At 34.9% G+C, this 25,156-nt stretch overlaps 1 protein-coding gene across 1 annotated transcript in view; it reads left to right on the top strand.

The window, feature by feature from the left end:
- The window catches only part of CPA3 (carboxypeptidase A3), a 29,266-nt gene extending 5,791 nt beyond the window's left edge, over positions 1-23,475 (top strand). Inside the window, exons 4-11 of the mRNA XM_041734308.1 lie at positions 5,861-5,963; positions 6,071-6,172; positions 7,185-7,286; positions 8,610-8,720; positions 9,845-9,935; positions 10,958-11,160; positions 13,066-13,150; positions 22,848-23,475. Coding sequence (XP_041590242.1) covers positions 5,861-5,963; positions 6,071-6,172; positions 7,185-7,286; positions 8,610-8,720; positions 9,845-9,935; positions 10,958-11,160; positions 13,066-13,150; positions 22,848-23,035 — 985 coding nt within the window. The 3' untranslated portion in view covers positions 23,036-23,475. The remainder of the gene's footprint in view (positions 1-5,860; positions 5,964-6,070; positions 6,173-7,184; positions 7,287-8,609; positions 8,721-9,844; positions 9,936-10,957; positions 11,161-13,065; positions 13,151-22,847) is intronic.
- The last annotated feature ends 1,681 nt before the right edge of the window (positions 23,476-25,156 follow it).

Consider the following 25,156-nt stretch of genomic DNA (forward strand, 5'->3'; position numbering starts at 1 on the left):
TTTCTTTGATCAAAAGGTAAAATTAGAAAATAAAGAACTATTAATGAAGGAAAACAGAAATAAACTACTAATATATATGGTATAGCACAAATATAGTAAAACAAATGATACGATTAAGTGAAACCTTAGTAAGATATACATAAGATTATATGAGAAATGCAAAAGAAATCTGCATCAAACTGACCAATCTATATCAAACTCACCATTGACACTTCATATTAATGTCTAATTATCTAATAATGTTCAGACACAAATTCATATGTCAAGTGTATATATATACTACTATCAGATAAGTATTCCAATCAAATAAATCATTCTAATGTCTTGTCCCATTCATTTTTCCTTTTGTTCTACATTTTTATACAGTAATTTCCAAGAGTAAAACAGGTTAGGTTGATACCTGCTACAAAAGGCAAAGAGAAACTGGTCATGATGGAAAGCATAAAGTGTGGTAATTTAGAATGTGGATTCTCAGTGAGGCTGTCTGGGTCCAGTCCCATTTAAACTACACATTAGGTATTTAAACATTGACAATTTATTTAACTTCTCTTCACCTCATTTTCTTCATCTCTAAAGTGGTATTTCATAGAGGTTTCATGAAGATTGACTGGGACCATAAAAATTGCCCTTTGCCTATTTTCTTTATTTACTTCACAAGTAAGGAGAAGACCACTTCACATGTGTTTACATGAATGCACACATACACACTCTCTACAACAGAGGATAACTAGAGGTTATCACTAGATGTTCCCTTCCCCTCCTAGTAAATAAATTAGTGCCTTAAAGTTTATTGTCCAACACAGAGGTGTGCCTCAAATTTGGGAAATCCATGTCAGTAAATGCCAAGTTGGATACATGGTAACCCAATTAGGTAGTTACTGGGGACAAATGGGATCTTGTAGAAATCTGAAATCATGCTTTTGGAGTAGCCTTTATGCTGGAATGTGGGCATGGAGGAAAAGAGGCAATCCAGACCTCCAGTTCATAAAACAGCTTAACAATGACTCTGCATTCCTGGAATGTGCTTTGCCATCTCACACACACACACACACACACACCCTAGATCCTATGGCAGTCACATACACTGGCCGGCCTACCATTCTCCATTTCTTAGTTACTCTCTAAAAGCAACAGATGGAGGGAACATTGAAATTGTCAAAATAGGATTTATTTTGCCTCTTCTCTGAAATTATCTACTTCCTAACCTTGGGACACAGACTTCCAGGAGGGCTAGTCAACTGGGAGAACTTTGCACAATACTCAGTAGACTAAGAAGACTACAGGTCTAAGGTCAATACCCAGGGATTTCATTCACTCCTTGTGACTGGAAGCATTGTTATATAATGGCTCACAGCTGGATTACTGAAGTCAGACACCTCTATGTTCAAATCCCCACTTCTGCATTGTAAGAGTTGTGTCAACTTTGGAAACCCCTATCTAACCTTTGAGGATGATAATGGTACCCAATTAATAGTGACGATATAAAGATGAAATGATAAAATGTAAATACCATGCTGAGCTGAATGCCTGGCACATAAGAAAGGTTCGATAAACATTAGCCATTCACATCATTAAATCCTCAATAATAATTATTTATCCTTTCATCTACATTTACAAATTTCTTTAACAAATTAAGCAAATCTTGGAGCGCTAAAATAATATTTGGGAGAAAGTAATTTGGTTTCATCTGTTTAAGCCTGGCTGCTGGTTAGTAGAAGGGCTCATGAAAATAACATCTGGCCCTGGTTCTTAATTTCCAGCCTTAGGCTTAATTTCTAGTCCCTATCAGCAACAATCTGGCACCATTCTGATGTCCTCATGCAGCTGCTTTATGGAAAGGTCGTATTTTAGCTCACACGACTTTCTTTTGCTGCTGTTATCACAAGAGCTAAATTGATATGTGTAAGTCTAAAAATATTCTTAGATACGAGCTTCCTGTGACTAATTAATACTACCTTATGTTACAAATCAACCTCTGGGACCATAATATTTCTCTTTTGCTTGGTTCCACTACTTCTATAAATGCAGGTAAAGCAAAAGCTTCACACCCTCTTTAGAACTTAAAACAATTTAAACAAAAACTTAAAAGAAATTCATTATATCTATAGTGACCACCCAAAATATAATTTCTAACTCTCTCAGGCTTTATGAGTTTTAGTGCAACATACCACACCTGATTCCTAATCTGTTGTCATAATTTTTTCTTCTGAGAAATCCCAGATTCACCAGAAGTCAAAAAGCCAAGCATACAGTGAATTAGATATAATGTGCATAATAATGTGTTTGTCAGTAATGTTAATGGGAATCAATATTCATGAGTAGTACTTGGTGTCATGTGCTAAATAAACTCTAATTAGAAGTATTCCTCATTTATCTTCTGTCTCCAAACTCAGATCAGTCAGTCAATCAGCGAGAAAAAACCGACAAGTAGAGTGGGTGCTACAGTGTCATAGTTCATTATCATAAGAAATTGAAGATATCAGAGTCAAACAACTACACATCACCGAAGCCTGGTTTAAAGACATATTAAGTCTGGGAAGTGGTTGTCAATTTTGAGACTAAACTTCAGTATCATATTGAGCTTCATGGGGCACCTATGATTTGCTAATCACTTCCCACATTTCAGTTCCTTTCATCCTCACCACAATCCTGGCTGACACGTTTGGTTCCATTGTAAAAGTGAGTAAACTGAGGCTCAGAGAGATAACTAACCCATCCAAGATCACATAAAGTATTAAGCCAATATGGCGCTGGGACTCAAGAATGACCACAGAGCCTCTTCCCACCAGGTCACTACTTCCTTTTATGATTAGGTTCATGGAGGTGAAAGAGTGTATGATACTGTCCTAAATGATTAGAACACATGTTAAAAAATAGCATCTTCCTACATAGGATTTACTGCTAACAGAAGGAAAATATATAGGCATTTCATCAATAATAATAATGCCTTTTTTTAATAAGAAGTCAATTGAAAATATAATCCAAATAAGGAAACTGTTCAAGTACAACTTCAAATAATACTTGATTTTAAATATTTCATTGAAATATCTCTATTATATGCCATCGATCTCTACCCTGCAAAATATAGTGAATACTATAGTTTAATTTGGTTAAGGAATTACCATTACCAACACAAATTTCCACACTGTGCTATAAAAGAATTATATCAAAAAATAAAAAAATAAAAGAATTATATCCATAAAGGCTATCTACTTATTAAAATATGGTGGGTCACTTGGATTTACACCAAAGTACTGACCCCTGTGTTTGCTAAATCCTTCTGTTTATGCAGTTTATTTTCCTTTTTTTTTTTTTTTTTTTTTTTTTGGCTGTTAACCATCACCTACTGATAGTATGCTTGCTTTCTATTAATCATTTTACCTATGTCCAATGGATTCCTTCTAGACTAAATAAGACTTTTATAATAATATCTAAAATAAGATGAAGCTTTTTGTGAGGGCATTTGTTAATCTCTGATGGCTGCAACTTATATTTAACATATTAATGAATTTAATAATAAAATTCAATGCAACTAGACACCAATGGACTATAATAATTTGATCATATAGATACCACCATATTAATCTCAAGTGGCAATCAACATTATATGTAGTGGTGAAAGGGGTTTTTTGTTAAAAGCAGAAAAAAAAAATAGAATGCCCTCTTTTACCACTATTATTTTCCATTGTCCAGAGAGTTTAATCAGTGAAATAAAGCAGAGGGAAAAATAGTTATTGGGAAAAAAGCAGAAAGTATAATTTTTTATAAAAGAAATAACTACCCTAAAGCCGTAATGGTATAACTAAAAAATTATCAAAAGTAAAAAGATCGTTTTTAACTAATAAGGTGGCTAATCGATAGGTATAACCAGAGATGTTTTTTAATGTATGAATGACCAGTTCAAATGTTAATGAGAAAAAAGCCACTCACAAGACTATTAAAGATATACGAATAAACAAAATATACAAAATTTTACTGAAGAATCAAAAAGATAGCTTTATTATGGTCCATTATGAGTAAGATTCTTCTCAAATTTATTTCTAACAGTACAATTCTAATGAAAACTTATATTTTTCTAATAATTCTAATAACTTCTAAAATGATTCAGACCAAACATTTACTAAGAGCAGGTAAAATTAGTCAAAAACTTGGAAACAAGAATAAGGATACCCTCCATTAAATAATAAAATTCAATATTACAAATATTATTAAATACGGTTTAGTTCTTTCACAAGAGGAGGATAACTTCACTGGAGCACAATAGAAAATCCTCAAATAGACAAAATATACAAAAATATTTGAGTACATATGAGATGACAACGGTATTTTTGAAACATAAATCTTAAAGTCAAGCAAGGTTGTATTCAAACTCCCAACCCCAACACACACAAATTATGGGTATTTAAGCTTTCTAAGCAACAATGTCCTCATGTCTAAAATGATGATAATATTAACATGATAAAAACAAAATAATGTATGTAAAGCAGGACCTGTCCCGTATTAAACAAATGGATGTTCAAGTGAAAATATCAGGTAGGCAGCTGGATGCACAAGCCACAGGAGAAGTAGGAGAAGAGCCAGGGTAGTGGTAGCTTCAGGGGAGAGTCCAGAAATGGAAGCACAAATATGGGCAACCATTACAGCCATGGAATTTAATGAGATGATAAGATGAGATAACTCAGGAATAGAGATGAAAATAGAAAAGAGGGTTGAGGTATAAAGCCTCTCTCTGGGTCCCCAACATTAGGCTCCTAACAATTCCTTCTGCCTCTAATTTCACCCTCTCAAAATCACCCTAACAATTTTCTAGCTCTATGACTATGGACAAGTAACACTTCGTGTCTCAGTTTTCTCATCTGTAAAATGAGGATAATAATTTCATGTGAAGATTAAATGAGTTAACGTACATAAGGTAGTTAAAGCAATGAATGGCACATGGTAAGTGCTAAATGCTTACGATTACTGTTATTCAAGTTTCTCCCACCTCTGGGGTGCCTGGGTAGCTCAGCTGGTTAAGCAAGCATCGCCTTCATCTCAAGTCATGATCCCAGGGTCCTAGAATCAAGCCCCATGGTAGGCTCCTTGCTCAGCAAGAAGTCTGCTTTCCCCTCTCCTCTGCCACTCCCCCTGCTTGTGTGTGCACTCTCCCGCACAGCTCTCTCTCTCTCTCTCTCTCTCTCTCTCTTTCAAATAAATAAAACCTTTAAAAAGAAAGTTTCTCCCACCTCTCAAATATGAAGTGATAAGGGATGGTCAACAAATTTGTGCATAAAAATATGCACTGTTGCCTGTCTGGTGTGTATGTGAATGTGTGTGTGTGTGAAGAAAGAGAGTTACTATAGACCAATGCTAACTAACGGTAATACAATGCAAGCTATGTGTGCAATTTTAAAGATTCTAGTAGCCACATTAAAAAAGTTAAAAAGCAATAGGTAAAATTAACTTTAGCAAAATAGTTTATTTAACCTAATATAATTACTTCAAAATATTATTATTTTAACATGTAATGAATCTAAAACTCATTAGTGCAATGTTTTACAGAATTTTATATACAAAGTCTTCATAAGGTAGTATATATTTGACATAACAGCAACCTCTTTTTTGGAGAATCCCTATTTTAAATGCTCTATAGCCCTGTGTGGCTAGACTACCATAGTGAAAAGCATAGCTCTAGATAAATGGGAAGATTTGAAGCCAGACACACGACATTTCTAAAAGAGATGGTTAGAGAATAATGAAGAAACAGAGCAAACTTGATCTAAGATAGAGAATAAGGAAGAGAAAATATCTGTAAATGAAAGATAACTGCGGGGGTTTTTTCTACATTCAATGTGTATTTTATCATTCCCCTGTCAAACAGAATCTTGATTCATGATCTACAAGAAGAGATTGAGAAACAGTTTGATGTTAAAGAAGATATCCCAGGCAGGCACAGCTATGCAAAATATAATAACTGGGACAAGGTACAGTATAAAGTACCTGTACTTCAAAAAAACTATAACCCTTAACATTTGTTCTCATTTAGTTTTTTTTTTAATTCTAATCCCTCAAAATTGGTTTTGTTCTTAAGATTGTTGCTTGGACTGAAAAAATGGTTCATAAGCATCCTGATATGGTCTCTCGTATTAAAATCGGAACCACTGTTGAAGATAATCCTCTATATGTTCTCAAGGTAAAACTAACTCAAGAACTACTGACTCTTATTATTGTTGAAAAATATGAATTTAAAAGCTAATTTGTCACACAACTAATGAATTCTGAGATGAAAAAAAAATTTTGAAGAACACATATAACCTCTAAATACCCATTCAAAAGTAGCAGTGACAGGTAGTTTTAGGTGGGACACAAAGGGCAAACTCAGACAAATATCTTATCCCAAATCTTCATTATAAGAATTTATTATATCTCTGGTACATAAAACAGTTTTCCATCCATTAAAATTCAGTAAAGCTGATGACTAAATGTCATGAAGAAAAGAGAAATTTAAGTATCACAGAATCATAGGATCCTGGAACAGTACATGAGGCATTTCAACCCCATGTTGACAGGGAATTTCCTTCTACAATGGAGCTGACAATTACCGTTGAGCTGCTGCTGGATTTTTCTACATCCCAAGCCAATGTTCCCTGAAGCATGCCCTTAATAACTGGGAAGTCCTTCCTTACCCTGAATTCCCATCCAGTCATTCTCTCCACCTACCCAAAACAAATCTAAATTCTCTTCAAAATGACAGCCCTTCAAATATCCAGCCACTGTTCCTCCTCCCCACTGCAAACACAACTACAAAATCTTTTCCAGTTGAAGCTAAACATCCCATTAATGAACCCGGAAAAACAAAACGAAATGGCAGAAACAGAAACAACATATAATCTATTTCTCAGACCAAAAGGTGTTAACAATAAAATAATAAAAACAAAATACTTTGATTTTTTTTAAAAACCCTAAAAGCAACTCTGACACCAGGAAAATTTTTTGAAAAATAGACTATGTAACAGGTTATGAATTATGTATGGACATTTAAGGATATGTGCCATGGTCCTCCCTGAAAACAGTATGTACATACTTAGTTATTCAACAGAAGACAGGGGAAAGAATTGCTTTGAGCATAGGAATGAGTTATTGGACAACAAAGGATCAATGTGTGAGCTCATGCAAAATAATATCTCAAGTTCATTTTTAAATAGGTTGGGAAAGGGAATGAAGGAAAAAAGGCTATTTTTATGGATTGTGGCATTCATGCACGAGAATGGATCTCCCCAGCATTTTGCCAGTGGTTTGTCTATCAGGTAAGTGAATCGGAACGCGCATGCAATTCTCCTTTGATTGTCAAATCTCCAGCACTTCACTGAGTGGCAACACCCCTTTCCAAATGAGTGCAGTTCCACTTAACTAGAAGGGCCCACATTTGGTGCTGTCAAGAAATAAATGCTCTGGATTTTACTCATCTTTGGGGTTTTTATAAAATTGACACCTTCCTTCAAACGGCTTGAATTCCAGCTGACAGTTTATAAAACTAAATGAATTTTTGGGGGGCTATGATATGGTTTATCCTACAGTGAAATATGGATAATCATATCACAACCTACAGTCTTGGCCTTTCTTCAGTGAGCTCAAAGCACAGACCTCTAGTTTCTGTTTAGATATTTAATTGGCCAATCATGCACTTGGAATTTTCATACTTAATTTCCTTTCCAAGTGAAAAATAACTCACATTTTTTTAAAGGTAAATCCAGCTTAAGAGTTGTTATTCCTCTCATTCTAGTCTATTCTGGCCCTTACCATCTTTTAACTTTCTCTTTTACACCAGCTTTTGCATACAACATGACAATGGCTTTCTGGGCATGGATACTTCCACTAGGAATGAATCTGCCAGAACTGATTTATCCCTGCAGTTGTTTCATCTCTTCCAGCAGATAGCCAAGAGCTCCCCTTACTTGACCTTTAAAGGAATATACATGTGATAGGGCTACGAGAAATCCCGTGGCTCTGGAACAGATGTACCTGGAAGAGATTTTTCAGGAATGAGAAAGATTTTAGGTAGCCATAGAAAGTATAGATAATTATAGAAATTTGGGATGGGAAATCTGGTGGAAAAAAAGGAGTTGACTGGACAATCTAAATGCTTGAGGTTTTTTTATTAAATGAAATGCTTGAGTTTTTTATTAATGGAATATTTTTTCTTTAATCCTATTTATAATTAATTTATGAATCCTCTCCAATATTCACATATTTCTATGCTTACAAACTCATTCTATATTTACCTAAAGGATGTAAGGGAAAGAATCCATTTAAAACAAGGTATGCTGCTAATTTTTCACTTGGTCTCTGTTCTTCCTGTAAAACATACCTTGCATGCTATAGGCAGTATGCTACAGCCTTGACAATTAAGTGACCCTTTAAAGAATATTCAGTTCAATTAATTTCACCAGTCTGAATAAGTGATTTTTATATGGGTCACTTATTTTTATGCTACTTAGGGGATATATGTTTAAAATCATGTGATATTGGGCAAATGACAAAAAGAGTGGTAGTTATTACTATTATACCCACAGCTCTCCACATAGTGATAAACTTTACACCAATAGCTAAATTTTTTCCTACTCCTACAGGCAACCAAAACTTATGGAAAAAATAAAATTATGACCAAACTCCTGGACCGAATGAATTTTTATGTTCTTCCTGTATTCAATGTTGATGGATATATTTGGTCATGGACACAGGTAATGGTCTATGGTCTCGTTTGCATTTGAATGATTATAGTATTTACTGACTTTAATGTACATTGACTGCTATGCATTAAGTTTAAGGTTTGAGTAACCAGTTAATTCTACCTCAAACATATTTTTAAGAATTTCAATTTCAAGCTAAGGCAAGCATGATTTCCTGGTTGCATAGGTGTCTTTGAAAAAATATAAAATTTTCACTGCTGAAGCTAGTAATGAAAAAAATGAAATAAAGCAATAATTATAAAAGAAATGTATGTGATATGATATGGCAAAAGCACATTCTACCTAAAAATAAAAGTCAGTTAAAGACATTATGAACACAGTTCTCAAAGCAAAAGGCACTGTATTCCAATCTATCTGAAACAGAATTTGATGTGAAATAAATGTATCAAAAATAAATAAATAAAAGAGTAACAAAGATGTCTATCTGTCCTTTAACAGGATCCTTTATTTACCCACTGTTGCAAAATAAGATTAATACTGAACTTTCAGACACATACTACCACATTCAGTTCTTCTCTGAAAATTATGTTCTAATAGTGACAATTGGGATCCCTGGGTGGCGCAGCGGTTTGGCGCCTGCCTTTGGCCCAGGGCGCGATCCTGGAGACCCGGGATCGAATCCCACATCAGGCTCCCAGTGCATGGAGCCTGCTTCTCCCTCTGCCTGTGTCTCTGCCTCTCTCTCTCTCTCTGTGACTATCATAAATAAATAAAAATTTAAAAAAATAGTGACAATTATGTTCTAATAGTCACAAGCCTATTTTACATCTAAAATCTATAAATGGTAAAAGATACAATAAAGTTATAATTTAAATTACAGGTAATTTCAGAACATTGTTGATCATTTTCTAGTACCGAGAACTAATCAACAGTTTTTAAAGCTACCTAAATTATTTTATCAAGATCTTAGAATATTAATGTAAAAAACAACATTTCTGAAAATATTACAAGTTATAGGAAAACAGTATATTTTTTTCTTTATGAAAAGGAACCTCAAGTTAACTAGGTAGATTTCAAATAAAGCTATAGAAACCCGCAGAGAGGATCTGAAATGATCAAACTGAAAAATGCAAACTGATCTGATGTAAACACTTCTATCATTCAAAATCCCACAGAACCGCATGTGGAGAAAAAATCGTTCCAAGAACCAAAACTCCAAATGCATTGGCACTGACCTCAACAGGAACTTTAATGCTTCGTGGAACTGTGAGTAGTAGACTTGATCTCAAAGAAAACATCTATAAAAGAGCATTCAGATACCAAATTCAGTTAAACCACTACTTATTTCAGTAAAAATATGTATCTCCTGAGTGTTAAATTTTCTAATCTAAATAATAAAAGATAATCATCCCTACCTTAGAAATACTATGAATGTTTTGTTATATGGGAGGAAGTGGGAGGGTGGGATTATTTATCAAACCATCTCTTACTTAATACATCTAGCTTGCTAAAAATCAGGCATAATCCAGATGTACAAAAATTCAGATAATCTGAAGAGAGGTCTCAGGTCCCTCCTCTTCCTGGTCTGATAAAAGCTGAGAAATATCAGTGGTTAAAACCAGCATACAGATAGTTCTTCAGATGTTTAGTGAAAAGAAACAGCTGGGGCAAAGAAAGTGAAAAGGTTTAATGGAAATGCAATGATAAGCAGAGGCAGGCTACATCAGATGACACTCTAGTTGCTACACAAATGTGACTTCATCATTGCATATATTCAAGGAGAAATTACCACCACTAATTCAATTCGTACATTTTTTCTTACCTAAATTGGTTGAAAATACCCTCAGTTTTTAATTTTATTCTACCAGTAAATATGATAATAACAGCTATCGCTAAGCAAAAGCTGCCTGCTGAAATGGGTTGAAGAAACTCAGACTCAAAATAGGTAATTCATACCAGTCCCCAGCAAGTTAGACTGAGGTTGAAATGAAACTGGGGTCTATCCGGCTCCAGGCTCTGGGATTCTTCTGGTATATTATTCCTATAACCCTGGGAAACAGAGGCAAAACAAATAAGGTTAAGAATATTCCAGTGGGCTGGGTCTGTCACACACTGAGTTGTGTGTACAAAGTTGGTCTGCAATGACTAGGACACCAGAGACATTGAGGCAGCCCTGTAAGCCTGGGAGATGAAAATGTTTAAAACATTTTGTGAGCCCACGTCAGAAGAGACAGGTGTTTTTCTGATGGGGAACAGATTGTGATCTCATCCACCCATGTCCACTGCAGCTTTTCAGAACACCAAGAATCCATGTGCAAATATATATCGGGGCCCAAAACCAGAGTCTGAGAAAGAGACCAAAGCTGTCACTGACTTCATACGAAGCCATCTGAAATCAATCAAGGCCTATATCACCTTCCACTCTTATTCCCAGATGCTATTGTTTCCCTATGGATATACATCAAAACTGCCATCTAACCATGAGGACCTGGTATGTAGAAAAAAAAACTATGGTTATACACTGACAGACACCACCGTTGACTTTTATGAACAACTGCATTATGTTGAAAGAGTTTCACATTTTAGTACCAAGGGAAAGAATAAAATTTACCTTAGAGTTAAAATCATTAATTCCTAGATTATTTTTTCATGTGATAAAAAAATATAGATAAATCTTTCAATGTGATTCTACGATAAAGCCAATAGGGAAAATTATCCAAGCCATCCAGAGTAGTAAATCATTAATTCCTAGATTATTTTTTCATGTGATAAAAAAATATAGATAAATCTTTCAATGTGATTCTACGATAAAGCCAATAGGGAAAATTATCTAAGCCATCCAGAGTAGAATTCCATTACTATACAGATCGTTAAATTAAACATTTACCATAGCCATACTGTAAAACCACATGCAGCAAAAGTCTAACAGAACAGCAAATACCTACTTCTGTCCCTAAAACACCATATTGATTTAAATTCATTGTATTTTTATCCTCCTAATCAACTTGGAAATAATATTCTTTTATATCTAAAGAAAGAACGCTATGAATGTTTGTGAAGCTTCCTCACTGAGAATACACTGTCTTTCAAGAACAAAGATCCACTATGCATCCTTTTCTTTTGTATGAAAACTAATTTGATCATATATGGTTTAAAACAAACAAACAAAACTTCTGCATATGGGTTCCAGTACATCACAAGGACCAGCAATGTGAATATCCATAAAAAGGGATATTTTTAATTGCTGTAAAACAAAAGAAATAAAGCAGATAAAGTTCAGTGTCGTAGATCCCATGTGGGGCTGACAAATATAATGCATTCAGTAAAAGCTATGGTTCCAATACTGCCTCATATTTTTAAAAATAATTTTCTTAAAAAGAAGTCACAATTGTCATTTTGACTTCCGTCCATTGTATTCCACACAACAGCATTCAATTTCAGTTGCAGCAGAGATTTACCAGTCATTAAAACCATCTTTATATATACAACAAAGAAAATATACAAGCAATATGTGGCCCGTACTCATTTATTTAGCCAATATAGTTGAGAATCTGAACCCATGAGTTTGATTAGTTCATGAAAAGCTATAGCAGTGCAATTTCAGTCTGCCCTTAGGAAAACGGTGTTATGGATTAAAATTACAAATATACGCAACAAACCATTTTGAGTAGAGTTTTTACACAGCAACTAAATTAAGAAAAAACTTATCTTTTGGTCATACACATTACACATACAAACTAAAAATAAATCTTCATTGAGGGTACAAATATGTTAGTTACTATATTCTATTAAAATTCATTCCAATAATCATTCTCCTAGCATGAAAAACTAATGTGTATTAAAGGTCATGAAATGCATTCACCCTAGAAGAGAAACTCTAATTTAACAACCATTTTAAAGAAGAGTCAACCACATTTCTTCCTTCAACATGCTAAAATCCAATGTGGAAAAAGTCCTTTTGGCAGTGTGGCACCCATAAAAACAAAGGAAGTAGGAACATGGGAGAAACTGGCTTTGGAAGAGACAAATATCTACAGCCAAAAAGTATCTGAAAGGGAGTACAAAGAATGTGTTTTTTACAAGAAACGACAAAAGGAAGAAAGCAGGGAAAGGGAGAAGAAGAAGGAATGAGAGAGGGTGAAACAAGAGAGAGAGAAGAAAGAGTAGAAATCCAAAATGAGATATGGCATTACTGTTTATAACTGATTTCACATTTAGAAGTCTTCACAATGATAATATATCTTACCAAAAATAAATTTCTCATTTAACCACGGATTTTATTTTGATCTTCAATTGCCAAATAACCAGTAAAATTTACTTTTTTAAAATCCCCAACAAATTAATAGCACTTACATGGTTTCTTATCAAGCCAATTCTAACTTTCCTTTTTCTCCAGGACAAAGTTGCAAAGATCGGCACAGATGCTCTAGCAACTCGATATGAAACCCGCTACATCTATGGCCCAATAGCATCAACTTACTGTAAGTTTTTCCTATTACTTATTGTTATTTTCCCTAATTCTTTTTATAAATATTAAAGGAAATTTTAGAATTTGTAAGTTAGGATTAGAACATCTAGAATTGCTCATTATACTTCAATTTTAACAGGTGATTCTGAATTACATGTGAATCCAGGGGATACACTTTGCCCTTTGTGGGGGATAAGATTTTTCTGAAAAGCAAATTACATTGAACTTTTACAAGGTTACAAGGTCAATAGAAATTGTTAAATCAATATGAAGTTATGGTTTAATTTATCCACCTTCCTGTTCCCCAACAACAACATTTATCCTCACAGGAACTGAAGAGAATTAGTTGGGGCAAACTCAACAGTTTTGTTGTTATTGTTGCTGTTTAATTGGACTCTCCTTTTTTGGCCTTGACCTATGCAAGCACAGTCTTCCCTAGCTCCTGCAGGAAAATAAGCAGGGCAAATTTTCAGTCACTTTGATCAGGTGAAACTAGATTCTTGTCCTTCTCACCAGCCCCTTCCTAGAGTGTTAAACTGAGATTTATGTGGCAGATTAAGAAAGAGGTATAAAGGTTCTAGTTCTGTTGCTTTTGTTTTAGTGTCTAAGCACCTCTTACTCTTCGCTATTTTCAGACTTTGTGTGTTTTTTTAATTAATGACAGATTTCTGACAAGTCAGTCACTGTGGCTGGCCCTTGATTTAACAATCTCAATTAATTGTCACAACATCCTATGAGGTAGGCTATACTTGTAACTGGCTAAACTGGGATTTACTTTCTTTTTTTTTTTTTTTTTATTTATTTATGATAGTCACAGAGAGAGAGAGAGGCAGAGACACAGGCGGAGGAAGAAGCAGGCTCCATGCACCGGGAGCCCGATGTGGGATTCGATCCCGGGTCTCCAGGATCGCGCCCTGGGCCAAAGGCAGGCGCCAAACCGCTGCGCCACCCAGGGATCCCCTAAACTGGGATTTAATCCCAAGTTTCAACAAAACCAAAACCTATAATCTTGACCACGGTGCATGATGGTTTCTCATTTGGTTTCTGTAGCTAACATAACCAGGTATTTCTATTTTTAAGCAATGAAAAGAAATCCATTCATTTTCACCAAAGACCATTAACTCAGATCATGGGAAGTAAAATTGTTTTTTCTCTTATGGCAAGATCCCACTGATCTTAGTTTGGAAATATTCAGTAGAAAAATGCCTTGTCTCCAAATAATTTCTCAGCTTCAATCCTCAGAACTGAAGAATGGAAAATTCCCAATGAACTGCTTATGAAACATTAACTACTTAGCAAAACTTAATTCCTTAAAAGAAAGAATTACACTTCAGGTCTCTTATCAGACCACATAATATCTAGCACAGTGCAGGACATGTAACAACAGCAAAATTAATACCCATAAACTTGTTCAATTAAAATAACACCCTGACTGATCCAAAAAGAGTGAACGTGGATTGAAACCACAAGACTAGACTCAATTTAGCCGCATCACTCTCTAGAGCCATGACATCCAATATTTTTAGCATGAAGACTGCTATTTAGCCTTTAAACATTTCATGAACAACCCACCACCAAATACCTATACTTATTTCCATTATGCTTTTTAAATTTGTGGACTGAAAAATAGAAATATATATATACACATATATATGTGAATCCGTGGATTCCTTGCAATAATTCTAGCTGGCCACACCTTATAAACTACTTCCCTAACCCAAGATACAAGTATAAACCTGGAACTAACATCTATACCCTAGGTAATTGCTAATTGTTATAGAAATTTAAAATGCCAGAATCATCACATACAACTTCTAGAGTCAGCTTACTGGAAGCTCCTTCGGTGGAATTAGAAAAATGCCCAAAAAAACAAATAAGTCCCATCCCTAAAGAACATTAATCAGCAATCACCTATCAACCAGTAGTTGCTAAAAGGCTGAAGAAAAAGTGACACAATCACTAACATCCAAATAGATCTCTCGCTGCAACACAACCATGCTAGACATTCATTACACATACAAGTGGATGGGAATAAGATTTCAAAGATGATATACTCAGTTATGTAAGTGGACCAAAAGTGAGCAAAGTTAAGAACAAGAGGACAGACTAGAACACCGGTTTAAAATGGCAGCCTTCTTAATGGATACTGAGAAATTGCAGGACCAGACAAACTAGATATTCTTGGCAGCAAAAAACAAAGTGGTCCAAATAGGAACATACTTTGCAAATGGCAACTAGAACACCAAAGGATTACTACTATCACACTTTCCACATATATATATATATATATGCTATGTATATTTACATATATATGCAAATTATGAGCATACTAAAGCCATGCATGGCATTGTATCACAGTCATTTAATAGTAAGAATTTATGGAATGCCTCCCTCACAGTCCAGAATTTTGGAGTTTTGAGAGATAGGTTAGAAGAATTAAGACATAATAACCGCTCTCAAGAGGTAGATTCTAATTGGGAGAAACAGATAGCCAAAAATACATGGCTCCAAGCCATCATGTATCACTTTCAAAAATGAGAAGATAGGGGGAGAGGAATTACTATTCTGTACAACTGTGTAGCAGTATTTTAAATTTAAATTTTTTTAATTATATTAAAAGATTTTTTTTAATGCAGATTTAGAAAGAATTTCCTCTTCCATATAGGGCTGCAGCAGCTTGATAGATGTTTAAAATTTTTTAGGAGTGACTGCTTTAATAAAGCATCTGACTGAATGTTAATCAAACATTCATGTGAAGCAGGGGGTAGCAACATGTTGTTGACTTGGTAAGAACAGGAAAGAAGAGCACTCCACAATTAAAGTTTAGTTATTCCAGTACCCTGGTTGTCACTTAACAAGTCCCAGGACGTGGGGAAAGCATCTATATAGCATTTGCTGGTGGTTTTCCCTCTTTGATTTGATGGAGAGCAAAGAAAAGGGACCGAGGGAACATTTTTAAACCCCAAATTATGGAGAGAACTCTGACCTCCAGAAAAAATAAGTTTGCAATTTGAACCTAAGAAACAAATATAGCAAATCAATTAAAATAATAAAATCTGAAATCAGGAGGAAATCTAGGAGATTATCTAATTCAAGGTTTTCAAGTCTGACTTCCCATTGGAATCATCTGAGCATTTAAAACATGTGGCTGAATAGGCCCCACCCCCCCTCCCCCCAGAAATTCTGATTTCATTAGTTTGTGGTGGGGGCCAGTCACTTGCATTTTTTTAAACTACCCAAAGTGAAACTAGGTTTGAGAACCACTGGTCTAAGCGTAAACCCTCATTTATAGACTATAAAAATAAGATACAGAAAGAGGGATGCCTGGGTGGCTCAGTGGTTGAATGCCTCCCTTCGGCCCAGGGCAGGATCCTGGAGTCCCGGGATCCAGGCCCACATCGGGCTCCCTGCATGGAGCCTGCTTCTCCCTCTGCCTGTGTCTCTGCCTCTCTCTGTGTGTTTCTAATGAACAAATAAATAAAATCTTTTAAGAAAAAAATAAGATACAGAACAATTTTATCAATTTGGGGAAATATAGGAACAAAGATTAGCATTCCAGACCAGAGTCAAATGGTATATATACTACCTACTTTGCCACAAAACAACAATGTTTAGATGGCACAAAAACTGATGTAAAAAAAAAAAAACTGATGTAAAAGATTTTGAAATGTTTACATTTGTATATTGGTGACCTACCCAATCCTTTATCATCTTAGAAATAACTGAACATAGTACCTAGTTAGTAAGACTAGTTCACTGAATTGATAGAGACATATAGCTTGCATCATTAATATCATCTATCTGTGAATCACATCATAAATTAAAAAGTTAATTTCAAAGTGTCTTTCTTGTGGCCTTCCTCACACACCAAATTGTTAGATCTGCTCCAACGCAGTCTCTCAACCCAGTACTGTTTTCCACACTCTGTACCACTCTACAGTGTGAAAAAGAGAAAATCAAGTTCTCAAATTTGTAGCTCACAACACCCAATCTCTATCTACTAAGACATTCAAGCTAAGGTTATATTAAGGGGCAACAAGAATGCAAAGTTTATGCCCACATACCTCTAGCTTAGCTCTTGCTTCAATTAGAACTTTCACTTAGTATTGACACAAAAGTGCAGGTTATTATGTTTAATGCAGGTCAATAATACTTTCTTCAAAAACACATGTTAAGCCACCAGCATTGTTATGTAGATTCCTGTGGGCTGAAACCAGATTCCTAGCTTGGTTCAGTTTTATTCTGACTTGGTTTTTTTTTTTTAAAGATTTTATGTATTCATTCATGAGAGACACAGAGAGAGAGAGAGAGGCAGAGACACAGGCAGAGGGAGAAGAAGGCTCCATGTAGGGAGCCTGATGCGGGACTCGATCCCAGGACTCCAGGATCACACCGTGGGCTGAAGGCAGGCACTAAACCACTGAGCCACCCAGGGATCCCCTATTCTGACTTGCTTTGATGGTATTACAGTAAGTTCTGTACATCTAATATGCCTTGAAAGGCATAGAATTTTTTTAATGACGTTAAAAAAATGTTGTTAACAACAAAAATTATCTTGTAGAACTCAAAGAAGAGTTTTCATTGGGAGGACTATAGATTGACATATAGTAGATAGGACAATATAATGGTTAATAGCACAAACTCTGAGGACACGCAGCTTGGGTTTGATTCCTGACACAACCATGTACTAGTGTCTTTGAGCAAATTGTTCAATCTCTTCTAAATTTCCTCTTCTGTAAAGCAGTTGGCGCTTAAATCCTAAGGTTGTGATAGAAATTTATGAAATGAGTTAACATATATAAAGCAATAAAGGGTACCTGATATTTAGCAAGTGGTTATTATATTTTATAAATATATATACATATCTTGGTAAGTATAGAGGTAGATAAATAAAAGGCTAAATATCGTGTTCAATAGATTAAGTTCTATAAAAATGTATTCTTACAAGTAAAAAGCTTTCATTGTTGCATTTATTTTATGCCTTATGTGGTTTTTGTTTGCAAATTTAACATTTTGAAGATACAAAAAGTAGTATCATAAAAGAAAATGTGTTACACTCAATAACATCACACAATTATGAAGAATCACAAATTATATACATTCTCAATAACCACTATTAATCTTAATGAGAAATTTCACATAAAATAAATCTGTCAGTGAAATAGCCATACTCTTTAACTCTTAAATCACTATCCCCTATTTGCAGTTCCCTATTTAACTGCAAATAGGGAACTAGTACAGCTAGAAATTGCCCTAATTTATTAAAATGCCTAGCAAACTCTAAATCACCATACAAGATAAAATTCCTACTCAACCTACCTCTATTGCTATCAAATTTAACGTGCCATTTTCTAATGAACTTAAATCTAACTCTAGCTAAAAATGAGAGACTTCTTGATCACTAAAGCCAATAGTTATTTCAGTTCACACACTCCACAAACTCCCTACAACACTGGACCCTGTTGATATCCCTTCTTCTTGCCATTCCTTTGCCTTCTTTACAATGGATTGCCTCCTCCTCCTTCTTTTCTACTCTGTCTCCGCTGACTGCCTCTAAAAGTAGACATTTTCAAGAAAACAGGTACACTATGCACATACTACACTGGGTTCTCTCTTCAGGTCTCTCCTCTTTCTGCTTCTTCCTCATCAGGGAAGTGCTCTCTATCCTACAGGCTAGAATCCTCATTTACCACCTAGAGGCACCAGGTGGCCAAGCTAAGGGGATCACCTTTCACCCATGTAGTAGTTATGTGCTGCCATCAATGGGAAACCAGCAGCAGCACCAGGGGAACCAACCAGACCAAAATAGCAATGCAAAGATTCTAAAAACCATATTGTCACTGGAACCACAAATTACAAAAGAACACCAGGGCCTGCATGCTAAGTCTAAAGAGGGTAAATGATCGCTAAAATAGATTGCAGATAAGATTTAAGATTTAACATAATAGTCAGAATGTCCAGAATACAAGGAAAAAAATCACTTGTCACAGCAAAAATGAGGAAAAATCACATCATGAATGAGAAAAAACAATCAACAGATGTCAACACTGAGATGACTTACATGTTGGAATCATCTAAGAAGAATTTCGAAGTCACCATCATAAAAATGCTTCAACAAGCAATTAGATAGCCTTGAAACAAATGAAAATACAGAAAATTTCACCCCCAAAATGCAAGATATGAAAAGGAACCAAATGGAAATCGCTGCACTGGAAAATAACTTAAATTCTTACAAACTCACTGAAATATTATGCTATATTCATAGCATAATGAATATGACAGAGAGAAGAATCAATGAACTTGGAGACAGAATAAGAATTCAGCCCATCTGAATAGATATAACAAATTGAAAAAAAGATGAGCAAAGCTTCAGGGAGCTGAGATGCAGTAACAAAAGACAATATTCATATCATCAAAGTCTCAGAAGAACAGAAGTAAAGTGAGAATGGAAAAAATTATGAAAAAATAAAGACTGAAATTTATTAAATTTCCTAAAAACATAAACCAACATACCAAAAAGCTGAGTGAATGCCAAACAGAATAAACTCAAAGAAACTCACATTGAGTACATCATAATTAAAATTCTGAAAACTAAAGACAAAGAAAAAACTCTTGAAAGCAACTAGACAGAAACAATATAGAGGGGAAAGTAATTCAAATGACAGAAGATTTCTCGTTGAAACCATGGAAAGCTAAAACGAGATGACAATATTTTTCAAGTGCTATAAGTAAAGAACTACCAACCCTAAATTCTATATTCAATAAAAAAATATCCTTCAGAAGTGAAAAGGAAATAAAGACATTCTCAAAGAAAGGAAAACTAAGAGAATTCATCACCCAAAGACCCACCCTTTAAAAATGGCTAAAGGAGGCTGTCCAAATAAGAACGAAATATAAGAGGAGAAGCCTTAAAACTGGAGAAAGGAAGCAAGAACAAAAGATTAGATAAAGAATGAGTCAGTGAATGAAAGACTATCTTTCTCTTCATGATAGTGGAATCACAAAATATAACTCCATTTGATGTGGTGCTCTATGCATGTACAAAAGTACTCAAGATGATTATATTTAAAAAGAGGAAGATGAAAAGAACCTAAATGCAAGTAAGATTTCTACATGTCACTTGATATGGCAAAACACTGATATCAGCAGATGATGGTAAATTATGTGTGTATATTCTAAGACCTAGAGTAATGACTAAGAAAACTATACAAAGTGATATACCCAAAAATGTTATTATAAGTGTATCAAAATAGAATCCTTAAAATGTTCATTTAAGAAAAAGTAAATTAAAGAAAAACAAAGGAATGAAAAACAAAGGAACAAATAAAATTCAAACAATAAGATGGCAGATTTAAGTCATATCAATAATTTACCTAAAGATATTAAATAAAAACAAATTGGCAGAGTGGATTTAAAAACTACAATTGAACAATATGCTATCTACAATAAACTCACTTTAAATATAACATAGAAACTGAGAGGCTAGAAAGATATATATATATATATATATCATGCAAATGTTAATCAAAGGAGAAGTGGCCATATTAAATATCAGATAAAGTAAATTCAGACCAAAGAAATTTGCTAGAAACAAAGAGGGACATTAATGAAGACAAAAGGATCAATCCACTAAAAAAAAATAATGAACCTGAATGTGTGCAAGCCGATTTCACCTATCATGTTTCTGCCAATACCTTTAAAATTCATTTTCACAAGCTCCTTCCTAAATGTGGCTGATGCTAAACATTATTTTGTCTTCTCTCCTTTATCCTTTCTTTTCCCCATCACTATCTGAGTTCCTATTTCTATTAATAATTTGTAGATTGTTTTCAGCCATGCAGACTGAAATCTCGATCATTTTTATCAGATTCTGTGACTCTTCGTTTCCAGTGTTTCTGACGTAAAGCCCTCAATGCTATCCCTAGTGTGGTGACTACATAAGTTCAGGTTTTCATTTCACAATACCTCCTGACTGGTCTCTACTCTTTCCAGCCCAGGTTAACTGTCCTCAGTGCAACACTAAAATAACTACTATTGCCTCCCAAACAAAACACCATGTCCTAATGTATCAGGTTTTCTGAGCTTTGCCCACAAACTCTCACTACTCCGTTGGTTCCAGTCCAGCTGGATCTCATTGGTCCCTAAAACGGCCTCCGTGCTTTTCCATCTTTGCAGCTCACTGACCAGAATGCCCTTCTTCCATTTCTATCTGGAAAAATACCTTTCAAGGCTCTCCATCAAGAAGGTGGCATTTAGTAGGCATTGGACATTGTACCTTCCTTATGGTACTTACATATTATTCCCTGTCTCTCTACTGATTTGCAATCTTTGACTTCTCTCCCCTAAACAGTAAGTTTGCAAAGACACCAATATCATCTTTGTCTTTGCACCCTGCACAGATGTCCTCCATAGGGCCAAGTAAAGTGCACTGTGAATATTAAACCTTTAATCAATATTTGAATAGTTTAAGATCTAATCCTCTTTCTACCGAAATATTTCTTCTCTCTTTCATCGCCTTTAGCTTTGAATTTTCATCATCCAAACCTAAAATATTAATATTAGTTAAACTCATTACTTGTCCTAGAACATAAATAATTTTATGCACAAGAAGGCAGTTTTCTTATTATGCAAAACAAAATATACATAAATGCATTTGTAGTGTATATATATATATATATGCACTTGTACAAACCTCACATGTACACAGCTTATAGATATCTCTTTAGATTTTCAAATAATAATATTCTTAGTAAAATCTCATAAAAACTGACATTGAGGGCAGCCCGGGTGGCTCCGCAGTTTAGCGCTGCCTTCAGCCTAGGGACTGACTGATCCTGGGGATCCAGGATCGAGTCCCACATCGGGCTCCCTACATGGAGCCTGCTTCTCCCTCTGCCTGTGTCTCTGCCTCTGTGTGTGTATATGTGTGTGTGTGTCTTATGAATAAAGAAATAAAATCTTAAAAAAAACCTGACATTGAAAAGTTGGATTAAGAGATTAAATACATCCTTAAAATAATTGATTTAAGCTTTCTTGGTCTTTTACCTATAAAATATTTTATCCAAGCAACATGACTAGAAAGAGACCTGACCTATTAAAAAAAAATCTACTTTTGCCTAGCTTGTGTGAATGATTTTTTGTTGAGTTTTCAGTGCCCAGAGACCCTCCTCAGTTGGTTTCTACAGCTGCTTGCACTTGCCTAGACCACCTCCATCTGCAATAGTATATGCCCAGGAAACAAACTCAATTTAGAGTACTGACCCAAGCAAAATGTTATTTTGAAAATGCAGCACAGGGCAGCCTGGGTGGCTCAGTGGTTTAGTGCCGCGTTCAGCCCAAGGCCTGATCCTGGAAACCCAGGATCGAGTCCCACACCAGCGTCCCTACATGGAGCCTGCTTCTCCCTCTGCCTGTGTCTCTGCCTGTGTGTGTGTGTGTGTGTGTGTGTGTGTGTGTGTGTTTCATTAATAAATAAATAAAATCTTAAAAAAGAAAACGCAGCACGTATTTAAAATCTGTGGTGGATCCCAAAACCATGATTATGTTTTACTCTACACTCTATACTATGTAGACCACTATTGCCATTCATTACTGCAATTAACTGTACACATAATTATTTTTTACTGCTAATTTTACACCAGTGAATTTCTATTTCAAGAAAAACATTAGCATTTGTTTCTAATTAAATATTTATTGCTTATGTTTTACAGACCCGACATCAGGTTCTTCTTTAGACTGGGCTTACAACGTGGGCATCAAACACACATTTGCCTTTGAACTCCGAGATAAAGGCAAATATGGTTTTCTCCTTCCAGAATCTCTGATAAAGTCAACCTGTAAAGAAACCTTGCTAGCTGTTAAATTTATTGCCAAATATATTCTCAAGCATACTTCCTAAAGAAGTGGACTCAGTTAGGAATAAGCCAATTAACCCTTCTTTGTGCCTTTTATCAGAAAGTCAATCTTCAATTATCCCTAGATATAGTTTCCACATTACCTGAAGTGATCCCTCTCCTGCTCACTTACGTCCTTTGTTTTTATTTACTTTTAATAGCACCTTAACAAATAGCTTTAAGTGAAAGCTTTCAACTACCTTTCTTTGCTCCAAATAAAGTTTGAACCCAGGAAAAAGTATTGAGTGTTTTGAAACATGATATACGGTGAGTCACAGAAAAGAAATGAGAACCTTCAGTTTCTCCAGAATCAGGTTTTCCATGTGGCTTCATCATTTCATGTACTAATATAATAAAATAAACTATTCCAAATGCATTTTCTATTTTTTGATAAATTATACTCTTTACATTTCTCTACTAGCATTTATAATCAATATTAATGTCTCATGAAGTCTGTTAATAAGAAATAATATCTTCAATTCAAATACATATTTTGCCTGCATATATATTTCTTTTTAATAGTAGACATTGTTTATATCTTCACAATAGCAAAAGGATGTCGTAGCAGGAAATAAAATGTTCATACAGTGCTTCAACCAATCCAGTTCTCATCAACATAATATATATTAAATTCAAAATTGTTTAATTTAGCCTGCCATATTACAAGGAAACCACCTGCCAAAACATCTCTTGATAGTTACAGACACAGCCAAAACAGTCTGGTCAGCTGTGAGCTCTGCTCTCAAAATGAATGGGGGAAAAAACCTAGAAATGTGGTACAAGTGTAAGAGAGAAAGTCACGTTGATAAAAAAGCAATTAGAGTAATTTATACTTTTATACTGTTTATAATCCTATTGTTTAAGATAGAGTTATAAAATACCTCCCCCTCCCCACCCCCCCACGGCCTCCAGCACTACGATTTTTCAATGCCTCATCATTTGAACAGCAGCAGTGTCTACATTCTAGAAATTCAAAACACAGACACCTGGCCTGAATTTGAGGGACAAGTAAAGAGTTCCTTGACTTCCTACAAACTGACTTCTCATAACAATCTGGACAAAATTTTTGAAGATCCTTAAAGATCCTAAGAAACCAGGTAAACAAACATTCCTCATTAATCCATAAAAGAAATAATGCCATCAAATCTACAAAGTGATGGTATTTCTGATAGTTACGAGGTAGGTAAAAGCTTCCCATGAAAAATTGTCTAGAGGACACCAATATAACACCAATATAACACTAACAAATTTTATTTTATGCTTGATAGGTAGAGGAGGGAAAGGTGACAAGAGTCAAGAAAGTAAAAGGCAGAACAGTGGTTATGAGATTACACTGCCTCTTAATAAAAATCAATATCAAACCTAAATATTTAGCATTCAAAACTGGCTCAGAAAATGGAAATGCAAATTCATTCCATCAAATAAACCATATGGCAAGTATTCACTCACTCACTCTTACTAAACTGAGAAAGAACTGAAAGAAATTTTAGCTTTAAAATTTACATAAATATTTCTTTTTTTAACATAAATATTTCTAATTCCAGTGGGTCTTTAGGTGGAAGAGGTAAGAAAGATAATCCCAACTGTTGACTATCTCCTGTGCTCATCCATTATGCAGATTATGAAAGACACAGAAGTTTCACATACCATTTTATTTGAGTTTTATGTAGTTTAATATTTCTTTTCTCAATCGGACAAAAATTGAGTGGCTAAATATAAAAAAATCCTAGTAAGATTGTTCTTTATCATAATTGAATAGCTTTTGCATGACATTTCAGAGTATTTGCTTTTTTGATTTCATATGAATTGCAGAAATGAATATATGAAGAAACATATATTAAAATTTTATTTTTTATTTATTTTTTTAAGATTTTATTTATTTATTCATGAGAGATGCAGAGAGAGAGAGAGAGAGAGAGAGAGAGAGAGAGAGGCAGAGACACAGGCAGAGGGAGAAGCAGGCTCCATGCAGGGAGCCCGACATAGGACTCCATCCTGGGACTCCAGGATCACGCCCTGAGCTGAAGGCGGCGCTAAACCGCTGAGCTATCAGAGCTGCCCATGTATATTAAAATTTTAAAATAAAATGTCATTTTATTTTATGGGAAAGTTTGAATGAGTGCTGT

Source organism: Vulpes lagopus, chromosome 19 (assembly GCF_018345385.1).
Source record: "Vulpes lagopus strain Blue_001 chromosome 19, ASM1834538v1, whole genome shotgun sequence".
Lineage (NCBI taxonomy): Eukaryota > Metazoa > Chordata > Mammalia > Carnivora > Canidae > Vulpes > Vulpes lagopus.